This window comes from Branchiostoma lanceolatum, chromosome 2 (assembly GCF_035083965.1).
Source record: "Branchiostoma lanceolatum isolate klBraLanc5 chromosome 2, klBraLanc5.hap2, whole genome shotgun sequence".
NCBI classification, from domain to species: Eukaryota; Metazoa; Chordata; class Leptocardii; order Amphioxiformes; family Branchiostomatidae; genus Branchiostoma; species Branchiostoma lanceolatum.
Window position 1 is genome coordinate 39,367,807 of NC_089723.1, and position 14,346 is coordinate 39,382,152.

At 44.0% G+C, this 14,346-nt stretch overlaps 1 protein-coding gene and 1 long non-coding RNA gene across 3 annotated transcripts; both read right to left on the bottom strand.

Annotated features, from left to right (window-relative positions):
- Positions 1 to 1,281: 1,281 nt before the first annotated feature.
- On the bottom strand, positions 1,282 to 3,170 carry LOC136426787 (uncharacterized). 2 transcript variants are annotated; one of them, XM_066415510.1, is made up of 4 exons: positions 3,052 to 3,170; positions 2,513 to 2,632; positions 2,110 to 2,203; positions 1,282 to 1,558 (listed from the first exon to the last, which is right to left on the bottom strand). In XM_066415510.1, the coding sequence occupies exons 1-4, from the start codon at positions 3,082 to 3,084 to the stop codon at positions 1,467 to 1,469; spliced, it is 339 nt and encodes a 112-aa protein (XP_066271607.1). In that variant the 5' UTR covers positions 3,085 to 3,170; the 3' UTR covers positions 1,282 to 1,466. The 2 variants fall into 2 exon arrangements, with proteins under 2 accessions (XP_066271607.1, XP_066271608.1); XM_066415511.1 differs by having other exon boundaries at positions 2,094 to 2,203.
- Positions 3,171 to 5,229: 2,059 nt separating this feature from the next.
- LOC136426788 (uncharacterized) lies at positions 5,230 to 10,532 on the bottom strand. The gene is made up of 3 exons (XR_010754360.1): positions 10,308 to 10,532; positions 8,597 to 8,769; positions 5,230 to 5,286 (listed from the first exon to the last, which is right to left on the bottom strand). It is a non-coding gene; the product is annotated as an uncharacterized lncRNA (long non-coding RNA).
- Between the last annotated feature and the right edge of the window lie 3,814 nt (positions 10,533 to 14,346).

Consider the following 14,346-nt stretch of genomic DNA (forward strand, 5'->3'; position numbering starts at 1 on the left):
CATGCGCGAGGTGAAAAGTAAAGGCTGAAGGTTTCTGGCTCTCGTGTTACAAAACAAAACAAAACAAAACTCGACAAAGGTCTCCGTTCCCTCTTAGATACTTGATTGATACCCTTGGAGGCGCCTTTCCCCTCACCCCGTAGAGGCTTTCGCAGTACAGGGACCGGACCTTTTATCGGACCGGACCTTTTATCGATCGGTCTCGTGGGGTACCTGCGCCTCCAGACAGGTATGAATTATAAAAAATGTGTAGGAAGCCATATAAATCTTCACGTTATGCATAAGGTTTGTTCCAAATGATATCACTGTTTTACTCATAAGAAAAATAATTTGAAAGAAAACTTTGCCCTTCTCGAGCTATCGTATTGGACAGAACAGATGGACACGCACACACACACACACACATACACACACACACACACACACACACACACACACACACACGCACGCACACACACACACACACACACGCACACACACACACACACACACGCACACACACACACACACACGCACACACACACACACACACACGCACACACATGAATTATAAAACACTTGCAGTAAGTCAGATAAATCTTTTTGTTACAAGTTATGCATAAGAATTTCATGTTTTATCCACATGTATTTGAAGGAAAATAGAAACAAGTTTTTTTAAAGACATTATCATTCATTACATCAATTTACGACATAACATGACTTATAAAAGCTGAGTTTTATTTCAAAGTTTTTGTCCGAACTCCGAAGGCTAATTGCAACAAGTAACAATTTTCAAAAGGGTAATTTACGGACAGCGCAAGATTACAATAGTGACATGTGGAACAATGGACTATTCTAATAAGCTAATAAACTTTTGGGGTCTGACTTCTTCCAGTAACGCAAGTCACGCAACAGACATAGAGCAAAGATGTCGTAAATTTTCTCACATCAATTTCCAGTCCCATCTTAACGTATCATAATCACATCCATTCATTTCAATGCAATTTCATTCAAGAATTATGCCGGATGCAATGATGGAGAAGGGAGATAGGTGGCGTTGCTATACATTTAACAAATCTTGCCTAGTTGTTAACTATACATGTACTACATTTTGTACGATCGCAGTTGGACAGCTGTATATTGAACATGTAACGTTACAATATTGTGCGGACATGCAACATTCTACCTTATCTTATAAGATTAAGTTTCCCCCTATTCTTACTGTTTCTCCTTAGCCGTTTCCGATGTTATTGGCGATGCCTCGGGAGCGAGCCAAATTGGTATATATTGTGTGCGGAATTCTAGGAATTGCATAGGAATATGAAAGTCCCCGGGACGATAACTCAAGAACGCCTGGATTTATTGTCTTCATATTTTGTAGGTAGGTCTGTGCGAGACCTTGAAATGATTGGATTTTGGGCCCCCTAGCGACTTTTTATATTTCTGACGACTTGAGGTTTATTTTGATCCACAGTTAGCTGGAGATTTCAGCTCGCTATTCTTGCTGCGGCCCCGATGAATGACCAGCGACGTTCTCCCCGGATAGATCTAATGACCTCATCGTACGATGGAGGCAGATCTGGAAAATGGGGAACTGTTAATAAGCACATCTGGACGACCACAGTGTACTCAAGATGAGCTCTTGTTGACTTAGATATAAAGATATAGCCGGTACAGTTAGCAAAAGAATTATGAATAACCTTCATAACGTTTAGTTGATTTTGTCATGTAAAAAGTGGTTCTGAACTACAGGTACAAGTTTTAAAAGATTCATGAATACAATTTCAGAAAATGATATTTCATGGTTCAGAGGGACTTGAACATGGTTTGAAAAAATACCATGTCAGGAATTATCTGTTTATGATATCCTTTCCTGTTTTAGTAGCCAGTCAAAATGTTTGCATATGAGATCAAGCCAGAACTGTTCTTAATTCAGAACCGAAACTAAATGATTATTTAAAAATGGTCCGAATTCCACTATATTTCATTTCACTCCTAATAAAACCAAAAAAAGGTTACAGGGGGAACGAGATATTTTGGGGTATGAATGATTCTGTAAATTCCAACACATTTGACAGAATCGACACTTGAACAAAATACGAAAGTGCAATGACCTTTAAGTAAATGTACCGTTGTGCGCCGGGGTGGGGTGAGGGCTTGGCACAATCGCCAGCTGTTGCTGCGGATATCCGACGGTCAAGACGCCGACTGCAGGCCTGTGGCGCTGCCATGTGGAGAGAAACAACAATAAGGTCGTGCACGATTCCGAGTACGCATGCGCAAGGTCAAAGGTGAAGGCCTCCTGCTTAAACAGCAACGCCTGTGACGCTGCCATGTGGAGAGAAACAACACTTCCATCATACGATGGCCTAGAAGAACATATGTCTATTCGTCTATTTTCTTTGTCTATTTCAAATGCGACTTAAAAGCAACTCCATTGGATTCCTACCGCGAGATCAAATCAGGGCGAACTTAAATGCATCTACAATAGGTCTTCTTCACATTCTAACGTGTACACATAACTTGTTCTTACCCTCTTCCTGCCCTTCGCCGTGCAGCAGCCGCAGAACGCCATCAGGAAAGTGGCCCCCGACAGAAGGCCCTGGAGCACGGCTGCGGTCAGCAGTATGCCGTCCACGGCTAGCTTCTTGGGCTGGGGAAGAAGACGGAACAAGAATGGTGTCAAAAAAGACACATAGGCGACGTATGGTTGTTGTTTTATATTCATTGGTTGAGCGTTAGACCGTGTCTTATCTTTCAGCTGGAGTTCCATGCATCCTTCTAAATTTTTTGGGGGCTAATAGGTTGCTAACAATTCTGTGGAAGACTGCAGTAGGACTGTCGGAAATCAAAAATTTTGTGTTCGAATCAGATTTTAGCTCTGTAGATTGTGCTTACTACCAGATGGAATTTCATGCTCAACGTGGGGTAAGGGTTAGGGTTTGGGTTTGACTTAGGGTTAGGGTTGGTGTTGGGGTTAGGGCTAGTGTTAGGGTTGGTGTTGGTGTTGCTGTCGGGGTTAGGGTTGGGGTTAGGGCTACGGTTAGGGTTAAGGTTAGGATGAAGACTTACGTCAGGCTCAAGCTTGTCTACCTCTATGGCCATGTAGGACAGAGGCAGGAGAGCGCAGACTGCCACGGCAGCCGAGCCCGCACTGGTCACCAGGAAGCATAGGATCTGCGAACAGTTTCAGCAGGTGGGTAAATCACTGGGTAACAAAGTTCTTTGCACACAAAAAGGGAAAGGCAAAGTAGTCCCGTTGCCTTTTTGAGGCCGTAGGGGCAGTGGGTTGTTATCCATTGTGTCTAGGACACAGTATTGGAAGCGGAGCCCATCCCTCTCCTTCCACTGCCTTTTACCTCCACAACAGGTCAGAGACCCATTTCTACACCTGGTGGAGTGAGGAATGTCGTGTAAAGCGTCTTTCCCAAGGGCACAACACCGGTGGCATTTTAGGGGATTCTAACCCAGGACCTTTTGGTTCAGTGCTCAACACCCCAAACTGTTACGCCAACACGATGCCACACTTAACAAAAAAATGATCTGCCGACATTTTGGTGACCATCTGTCACCTTCCTCTAGGGTACGCTAGGCGTCGCTGCTGCGGTGTTAAGAATGTGATCCGAAAAAAATCTACTCCAGTCATGAACACACTCCACGCTCGTACCCAGCGCCCCGGAGAAGCCATAGGTTTAAATCGTGGGCTTAGAAATAGATTTATGTCAGATCAAGCTCAACAAAATAAACTTTCTAGAATTCACAGCTGTCTGTTTTCTTTTGTTTTGTTTGTTCTTGACAGATCCTCAGAATAGTTAACTATGTGTGCACGCCAGAATGGGCGATCTTCTACAGTTAACCGTTATTTCTTCTAACTAGCACGGCCTAAAACAAGACGCAAGTTGACGATTTTGGGGGGGTAAAATGCTGTACAATGGTGATACGTTATGAGAAACGAAGATCTACAAAGTACCTTATTGTTGGCGCTGTTAAGATACCCCGTCACAAAGGGGAGTTATGTCACGGAAGGGATTTAGCCACGGAAGGGAGTTTGCTACGGAAGGGAACACGTTCCCAGGACAGTTTGCTTCTCCCAGCATGCTATTGGCGGAAAATACGATCTCTTTCCCAGGACCGTCTGTGCGACGAACCCAGGCGCCGCGCCACTTAGCGCTCATGCGTATAATGTATTCCAGAAAAGACTCGTACACGCATTCAGTGTTGGAATAGTGCTGTTTATTAGGACGCTGCGGAGGAGCGTGAACACACTCAGTCACGTTCTTTAGACTAACTTGGCGCTAACCGGGCGAAGCACAACCGAAATATCTCCCCAGTTTTCGATGACTGACGGTAAGAAATATCCATATGTACTTATAAAGAAGAGATAGAGAGAGCCATGTCCCAAAATCTGAATGCTAAGGACCCCCTTACACTTGTGCGAATGAGTTGCGTATTAACATTTTCTTGCCATTAGGTAAAGTTTGTTTCTACTTTAACGCACCGTTGTGCAGCCTAGTTATCGAACCAAAGAAATTGCTTTTTAGGCCGCAAACTTTATCTACACCCCCCAAAAATTAATACGCAACTCATGCGGATTTGTATATACGCACAAGTGTGAAGGGGGCTTAAGGACCGTAACCTTATGCCAACTAAGGACAGCAACCAGGCCTTGTCAGTTAGGTCTATTGATGAAGCTTTTAGCCTCTAAAGGTCCATGTTTGTAATTTACAACCCCCGTGGGACAGTCATGGCTTTCTTTCTCGGGAACCTTGACCTTCACGGGCTAAAAGCTACATTAATAGCCCTCACTGACGTTCTCCAATGAATAAAAATAAGTTCAGTCAGACGACAGATGAAAGGTCCCGATCTGAAGCCACCTACTCACTGTGGATTTCCAACACCAATGTTACTCTTAAGGGTAGCCTGGCTGCCAGATTGTTTCCAGGGCCTGCACTGGCCATCCCCTCGGCTCTAGGGCCATCATTCGCCCTAGGAAATTTTGCCACAGCCCCTTGAGTTAGACCATGACTCAGGGGTGTCTATGGTAGAATTTTCTTGGGGGTATATTGGCCCTGGAGCCAAGGGGATGGATTGTGTAGGCCCTGGAAACAGTCTGGTATCCTGGCTATCTATGTTGTCTCTAAGGAGAAGACCAGAGGCAACATTTTTGTCTTGAGCGTCATCTATCAACTCTACTTCAGTACATATGAGGTCCACGTAACAAGAAAAATACAAAAACAAGACATGTCTCACCCAAAGCTTTTTCCAGTCCTTGGCGGCTTGAATCCCTGCTGAACCAGTCGCAACGAACTACAGATAGAAACGGAAGTGTGAAAATTGGAGTCTTACCAAAGAACGAAGAATGTCATTCAGTGTACCCCTTGTTGCCTCGGTGTTTACGGAGGTATTGTTATAGGTCTGTTTGTTTGTTTGTTTGTTTGTCTTGGTATGTGTCCGTACTTTGTGCCCAGATCAAAATTTGTTCCCGGCTGAGTTGTAACCGGGGACTCACATCCTGCCACTCTGCTATACCAAAAGGTGGGTTTAGCCCGGGTCCAAAGTTAGTGTGAAAGGATTTTTTTTCTGTGTGTCAGTTTGTCTGTGTTTCCATTTGCTAGTCACGTTCCTTGTAGAGTGACAGGAAGTGACAAATGGACGCAATAATGTTGTCAGATCAAAACCTTTTATTTGCACAATCAATAACCCACAATCAAACAAGACATACGAGAACCTCTAGATATTTTACGCAGGTCTTCGAACTCTTCTTTTAAAAAAGTACTTTGGCGCATTTTGGACGTCGTTCTAGCAGTGCGCGATTTCCTTGTTCGTTTCGACCCACCGCACATCTGCTTGGAACTGAGTGCGCTCCAGTCATTAAACACTGTCCGTGACCATAACCTTCTGTTTAATAATAGACTTCAATAGGCTATTCAACAAGTTATGGATGTCCGTATTCTGAGCCTATCAATTATGTAAAGATTAAAATCATTTCCATGTTCGTCGTGCGTGGTCCTTTTGTACATGTCCTTGTGGAATGATGCACGAAAGACCTTGTAGTTAGGGATTTTGCTGTTCTTTCATTTTGTATCATTAGTTTTTAACTTAAGTGTTGATTCTTATGTCTATGCTTAGTTTCACTCGTGTTTGATTTCGTTCTTTGAATTGATATTCTTATAATGTAGTATTTATTACTTAATTTAACCTATTTCATTTATCCTGTAATCTTAGTTGCTTCAGTGGCCAACATATAAACTAGCAAGCTTTCGGCCCCCGTTGCACATTCATATGATGATTTTATTATTGTTTTCACTTATTGTGTCTTTGATATCTGCTAAATAAATAGATAAACAATAAACAAAAACTGACGCAGGGACGTGAAAACCATACTCTCCACCAGATTAACTAAGGTGGCTGAAAAATAGTTAACGTTAGCCAACAGGGAGAATACTTTACTTGTGGAGTGTGGCCACCGCAGGGTTTCATTTTCCAACTGGCTCTCCGGGCCAATTAGTCACCCTATTTTTGCCGAGTTCTACATTTACTATGGGTCCCCCGAAAGTACGAAATGGAACGAAATGGAACGAAATGGAACGAAATGGAACGAAATGGAACGAAATGGAACGAAATGGAACGAAATGGAACGAAATGGAACGAACTAAAACAACATATGTTACATTATGAAATGAAATACCAGTAGATAGCGACATATAAGGAGTAGACAGGAACAGGAAGCATTTTAAATACAGAAGTGGTGGTAAATACATAATATAACGTGTTTTATTTCTTGAACCTATGTGATAATATTAAATACAACGTTTTTGTCGCGTTTGTGTGGCTAGATTCTTCCTTGAAAATGAAGGCGCCGCGTGCAAAGAGATCCGCCGCTCTTCCTTGTGTACCAACGATCTGCAAATGAACTGCTGCAAATAGCGTGGAAAACAAGCAAACGGAACTGAGTATCGAAGTTAGGACTAGATTATACAGTTGGTGGTAACATTGCATCTCATAATTCACCAAGAGGGCATGAGGCAAGCGTTATTTTATTATTCATACAGCGTGTTTGCGTGTTGCGGGACAGAACTCTTCTCTCCCAAATGGAGCCCCGCATACAAATGAACCGCCATTGTTGCCAGCGCGACGGAACTGTGGGCGTGCTACCGACAAGTTGAATCAAACTCCGACTTTCCAGTTATTTACATACGGTTTTAGTCCATAACTAGTACGTAGCATATGCATATCTCCGCAACAACGATTTTTATACAACCGATTCTTCGGCTCAAAGTCAGACCGCTGTCGGGGAATGGACCCCTCCGTTACTGATATGCAAATGAAGCTCTGCGCTGCATCACCAATTTCACACAGTTCACACTCCATTCAAACACGGACGTGGAGTCCTCTGGAGACATTTCTGCTTCCCTGTTCCCGAAAAAAACAAAGGGAGGGTGTGAACGAGGAGGACATGTATTTCACGGTTCACACAACACGCAAACACGCTAGCAGTATACATAATAAGATAACGCTTGCCTCATGCCCTCTTGGAGATGCAATGTTACCACCAACTTCTGTATAATCTGGTCTTAACTTCGATACTCAGTTCGTTGTTTGTTTTACCCGCTATTTGCAGCAGTTCATTTGCAGATCGTTGGTACACAAGGAAGAGCGGCGGATCTCTTTGCACGCGGCGCTTCCATTTTCAAGGAACAAGGAACAGTCACACAAACGCGACAAAAATGTTGTATTTAATATCATCACATAGATTCAAGAAAAAAACACGTAATATTATGTATTTACCACTCACTTCTGTATTTAAAATGCTTCCTGTTCCGGTCTACTCCTTATATTTCGCTATCTACTGGTATTTCACATCATAATGTCACATATGTTGTTTTAGTTCATTCCATTTCGTTCCATTTCGTTCCATTTCGTTCCACTTCGTTCCATTTCGTTCCATTTCGTTCCATTTCGTACTTTCGGGGGACCGTTTACTATGATAGATAACCCACCAGGAAGGCCTAGTGACGTGACGGATGTGAAAACCACGGCCAGGCCGGAGTAAAACATCCACTTGGAGGTCTGTCCTATATACACACCAGACACTCTGCCTATACGCACCAGTAGTCCTGCCCATATACCGTTATATACTCGCCAGTAGTCCTGTCCATATACCATTATATACGCACCAGTAGTCCTGTCCATATCCCGTTATATACGCACCAGTAGTCCTGTCCATATACCGTTATATACGCACCAGTAGCCTTACCCATATCCCGTTATATACGCACCAGTAGTCCTGTCCATATCCCGTTATATACGCACCAGTAGTCCTGTCAATTTTCCCTGTTATATACGCACCAGTATCCCTGTCCATATACCGTTATATACGCACCAGTAGTCCTGTCCATATCCCGATATATACGCACCAATAGCCCTGTCCATATCCCGTAATAGAAAAGCACCAATATTCCGACATATACATGTACGCACCAATAGCCATATATATGCACCAGTAGCCCTGCCCATATACCGTTATATACGCACCAGTAGTCATATGTATACGCACCAGTAGTCCTGCCCATATCCCGTTATATACATATACGCACCAGTAGTCATATATACGCACCAGTAGTCCTGACCATATCCCGTACCCGATGTCCCAGTACCAGGCGTGCCACGCACACCCGGCGATGCCGGCGCAGAAGCACGCCAGCCCCAGGACGATCTGCACCGCCGCTACCTTAATCGTGCACCGCCCGCCGAAACACCAGGGAGTTTCCGTGTTCATCTTAAAGATTCCTGGAAGAAAACGTGAGAAGTGAAAGTGATCTTGAACCAGTTTAGCTTAAATGAGCTCAATGAACAGATGATCTTCCACTAGTCGTGACAGAGAAGACAGACGCTAAGAACAGTATATCCAGGTTCATTGTACATATACCGTGGAAATCGGTCAACGGTGCTAGGTCTGAATACGTCCCTGTGGAATCAGGAGTCCCACAATGCTCTGTGCTGGGTCCCTCCCTGTTTCTTCTATTCATTAATGACTTACCATCAGGACTGTCCTCATCAACAAGGATGTTCGCAGACGACACTGCATGTCACAAAGTCATCAAAGTGGAGCGTGACCAAGTTCACCTCCAGGAGGATCTCGACAAACTAGCTGATTGGGAGCAGCGATGGAAGATGAGTTTTCATCCCCAGAAGTGCTTAACAGTCCACATTACCCGCGGAAGGAGAAAGAGGGAATGGGATTACCAACTACACGGACACAAACTTCAGAAAGAACCTCAAATGAAGTACCTAGGTGTAACACTCACCAAAGACCTGAAATGGGGCCCCCACATTGAAAACATCTCCAACAGAGCCAACAGATCTCTTGGCTTCATCCGTCGAAATATCAGAATTAACAGCAAAGCCATCAAGGAAGCAGCCTACAATGCCCTCGTGAGATCGACCCTTGAATACGCGAGTACGGTGTGGGACCCGTATACCGCCAAAGACATTCATGCTGTAGAGAAAGTCCAGCGTAGGGCCGCCAGGTGGGTATGCTGCCGCTACCGCCAGTCGTCAAGTGTAGGTGACATGTTACAGGACCTTCAATGGGAATCCCTTCAAACAAGAAGGAAGAGAGCTAGACTCGCAACCTTCTACAAGGTGCATTACGGTTTCGCCACAGTCGACTCACAGTATCTACCCTCGGTCAGCCGACCAAAACGTCAGACAAGACGGCTCCACCCCTTGTCTTACGACATCCCCTTCTGCAGAACGGCCTACAGACAGTTTTCATTTTTCCCGCGGACAGTTGCAGAGTGGAACTCTTTGCCTTCAGAGATGGTCGCTGCCCCCTCCCTGGCGTCTTTCAGGGACAGGGTGACCCACCTCCACTAGACCCAGCTAGTCACCAGACACCTTCACCCCCCCCTCACAACCGGTACAGTCAACAGAAAACCTTTCCCAGCACAAGCACTACAGTCAAGAGCAGCAGATTCATCATCAAGTTGATGTTGGCTGCCCAACCTCGAAGAAGAAGAAGAAGAAATTCCTCTTAGCGCTAACCTTTTATCAACAAGTTAAACAGTGCACCGAATCTTAACATCCCGTCTTGAGGACTGCAACCCTTTCCAGTAGCATGCATGTCGGGTGAGCGACAAAGTCGGGATTCGAACTCCCAACCTATTGGTCCAGAGGTGGCGCTAACCACTGGACTACGCTCACAACGTAAACGTGAAAAAACTATGAAAAAATCTCCATCTTATGTTTCTAAAGGAAGACAGAAGAAAACTTAAATTGCTCACGCGAGACGGATTAAAACTCTAAGACGGATCAAAATATCTTACCTGTCTTTCGGTTACAGTCAGCGAGATGCAATGTGTCCTTTAAGACTAAAGGGTCACCTGTGACGACAAAGACGATTTGCACCTGGGAAAAGTACGTCACTGCAGGTGTACGTGGCCGCTAGGTGTCATCAGGGAGGTCTGAATTATACATCAGTGTGCGCACGATGTCGTCTGGTGACGTGACTCCACTCATGGCAGCACACGTATATGTACATGCTCTTGAGCTTTTAATTGTGTTCTAAAACCATTTTAAAAAAGGCATTTATAGGAATAGGCATGCCCCAATCTTGTACAGGGCCATTCAAACGATCGGGTTGTCTTAAGATAAGATGTGAAAACAGCCGACTACACTGTGGTATTTATTTCTCAAGTCCAAAGTCCACCAAATCTACATCGCTGAAGGCCTGGACAGTTTTGCAAAATAAGTGACGTTGCAGAGTAATGGATGTCACTCGAAACGTCCGGGAGTAATCTCCAAATCAAATCCTCACCTCACCTAGTCCCATCCTCATCTGGAGGGTCGGGGACCATGGTCGCTTTCAGCACGAGCTTCCTCCATCCTTCCCTGTCCTTCGCCCTCTGGGTACATTCTGCAAGTGACCGTCCTGTCCAATCCTTTATGTCGTCTCCCCATCTCCTGCGTGGCCTCCCTCTGCTTCTGTTGCCACAGATCTTCCCTTGCAGGATGTGGGTTGAGATGTTCTGCGCTCGAGTGACGTGGCCAAAGTACTGCAGCTTCCTTCTCTTTACCATGTTCAGTAGTGTCCTTTGAATCCCCAGCTCTTCTAGCACTGAGTTGTTTGTTCGATGTTCTGTCCAGCTGACCCTTAGTAGCTTCCTGTAACACTTCATCTCACATCGAATCCAGTTGTCTTTAAATACTGTTCGCCTGGATGTCTAATTTTCATCCACGTTTGCAAAATTCGGCAGGACTTCTCATTTCTATCACCCTGCTGTTTTTGAAAAAGATAATGTCCACACGAAGCTTTTATTGTACGTGTGCATCTTTCTTTACACCATATCAAACCAAGGAAAGGCCGACATTATGGTAAGTCGTTATAGCCAGGTGGTTAAAGGGTAGGTAATTATCGTGTGTTCCAGTCGGGAGTCAAAGACGTCGCGCTGTTGTGACAACGACACTGCGGTTTTTGATCTACGTCACGTAAACACGCGATTACGCGGCACAAACATGCGGTGACGCGTCAACATTTGGCGGGAACGGGCATATGACGTACACACGTGGGTGGTTGGAGATTATATGTCAAAGGGCAACAACTTACCATGACTGGGAAGTCTATGTATTTTCAATATTCTCTGTAGTCGGTGTAACGCAAACGCCCCTTCTCGTATAGGAACGACCGAGGTTGGACGTGCCGCTATAGCTTATAAGCGCGATTAAATCAGGCTAACTTTGTACATGTAGTGTACTGAACATCTTCAAGGGTGGAAACATTGCAAAAAAACATATTTGTTTGCTTTTTATCTCAAGTACAGTAGAGACAATATAACTTTGCATGCTAATACTCTAGAGCATTATGTTGATAACAGTATGCTGCGTCAGGAATATAACGTTATAAAATGGTCTCGTTTTTGCATATACACATGATAGCCAAGTGGCCTGGAATTTATATGGGGATGCCTTGAACACATGGGCAATGGTCATATTCACATTTTGAGGGTACATGCCTTTGGAATAATTTAATTCATATACAAAGATTGCAATGGTGCAATGGCCTTCTGGGTAGAGTGTTCGCCTTGCACACGGTAGGCCGTGAGTTCGATCCCCGGCTGGGTCATACCAAAGACTTTAAAAATGGTTAGAACTCAGCATTTGGGAAAGAGTACGGAAGTTAAACACACATCACTACCAGCGGAGTAGCCCCCTGCTTTAGAGACTTGCACAAAGTTGTGTGGCCCAAGGGCTGCGAATCGGAGATGGGCGCCGCCATATGCTCCACCAAGTGGCGCAGGAAGAGTTTAACTTTAACAAATATTGTTTTCAAAGTGGGAAGACGTGACAAACTAAGGTACGCTCCGACAGAACACGTGTTCCACCCACTGCCGTGTCGCATCCTGCTTACGGGTCACAGAGGTCACCGAGCGTTGGGGATTACCTTGCAATTGCAACAGAAGTAGCCGGTGAGCCGTGAAGTCCCAAGGACGGGCTAGACACGATGGGCATAGATTATCCTCATATAAACGGGACCTGCTTGCATGCGCTTCTACGCAGAGCCTAATCAGCCGTTTTAATGACACTTAATGATATGTTTATTGCAAGTACATGCCCGAAGGATAATTGCAAGTACATAACACATGGGTATAATGCTGCAGATAAAGAGCTATTAGGACTCGTTTCTACTACAGTCAACTACTTACTTTACATTCTAGAATATACATCGATCTAGTTATATAATATGTTAGGTTTGGCTTCTTCTTTTGAGGCAGTGGAAGACGAAATTACCCACGTAATTCGTAGCCGGATCGCTCAAATTAAAAGTAGAGTGTAATTGATGCATTCTATGCACGGCGTAATGGTTAGTTGAATGTAGCGTAAAACAAAGCCGGCCTGCTGAATTTTGCAAAATACGTAGCCGCTGGCTTCCTGAATTTAGCACGGAATGTTGACGGTACCACAAAGGAACTTTTCGTGGCAGCCATTTTATTTCAGACGATAGTTGCTCACATTATTTAATATCACAGTCGGGCAATGTACCTTTCATTTATAACAGGCTACTCCGAACAGCAATTTATGAACTGCAAGTACATGACCATGTGTGTTTGGTTTTGGTTTTCTAATAGTCACACAATGTTCATTATTTTTCTGCGGTCAGTCGATGGACCAAGAAAACGTCTAGTTGTAATGCTAATCAGATCCGCTAGGTTATACCCCTCGCTCCCTCTGTACCGTTGTGCCAATCGGGTCTGTAGGAAAGTTTCTACCTAAAAACTATCCGTGCCATTTGGTGTAAGTTGATGTTTGCAGTGCCCTAGTCCGAAAGGCATCATTTCAGTCGTCACAGACCGTCAATGTTTGAGTCTGATCGACAGATATGCTGCCTTAATTCATTTTTAAATCATTTTTGCAAGAAACACCCGGGACAATTTTGCACGAAGTGCATTGTGTAGGACACCGAAAATCAAAACGTCCTTTGAATTTCCTTCACCAGATGAAATAGGGCTTTATCCTATCCCAATGAAACTACAGTCACAAAAAATAGAGTTCGATTTTTGTAGGGGTATATATATGGCCTCCGTCGATCAGTATTGACCATGGTAAAATCCTAATTCACAACAGCCCTACAGCATCGACTATGGCTAAACAGCCCTATACGAGAATGGCAGTCTCTGTAGGGGTAACGTTAGAACTAGAGGAACACATTCAGTGGTTGCCAATGAAATAAAAACACGTCTGCTGTTTAGACACAAGATGTGACCTTTTATTGATCGACCAGAATGTTGCCGACAACAAACATCGTCCGCCGTACAAACACTTTATAATTGTCGTCTCACCTCATGCGCACAAACTGACGCACACGGTTCTACCATACACTACTGTCTGACGCTCGGCACTAGATTGTTGCCATAGCAACAACGGCTATTTTACGCTATCCGACATTTTCATCATCTTGGATAAACAAACAGCTATCACCTGGTATACCTTGATGTCCCTTCCAATATAAACATGGCTGATATTTCATCTTTGTTATGGCTATACATATATGGGTTCACAAAAGCAAGAAAACATACTCTGTGGGTACAAAATTGAACTATTTCTGTGACCATTAAAATTTGTCAAATAATCTTCCTTATTCACCAAAAAAGCAATTACTCAAACAACTGGATATGATTTTGGAAACGGTCAGACGTTTCAAGTAGCATCCACTACTTTTCGTCAGTGACTGTGAGCAAGATCAGTTGAACAGCAGGTTTATAACCACGAACTATGAATTGAAACAATAGAAGCTATTGTCCCCTTTTACTTCAACCTTGTCTTGAGTTGTCTAATTGGACTATCTAAAAAATTGTCTTCTCCTTATTT

What these genes read in the sequence shown, in the direction of transcription:
- LOC136426787 (XM_066415510.1), bottom strand. Translation starts at nt 3,084, where the DNA reads ATGGCCATAGAGGTAGACAAGCTTGAGCCTGAC. An exon ending in TAGACAAGCTTGAGCCTGAC is followed by an intron (nt 2,633 to 3,051) that starts GTAAGTCTTCAT and finishes CTTCTTCCCCAG; the next exon opens with CCCAAGAAGCTAGCCGTGGA. An exon ending in CGGCGAAGGGCAGGAAGAGG is followed by an intron (nt 2,204 to 2,512) that starts GTAAGAACAAGT and finishes TCCACATGGCAG; the next exon opens with CGCCACAGGCCTGCAGTCGG.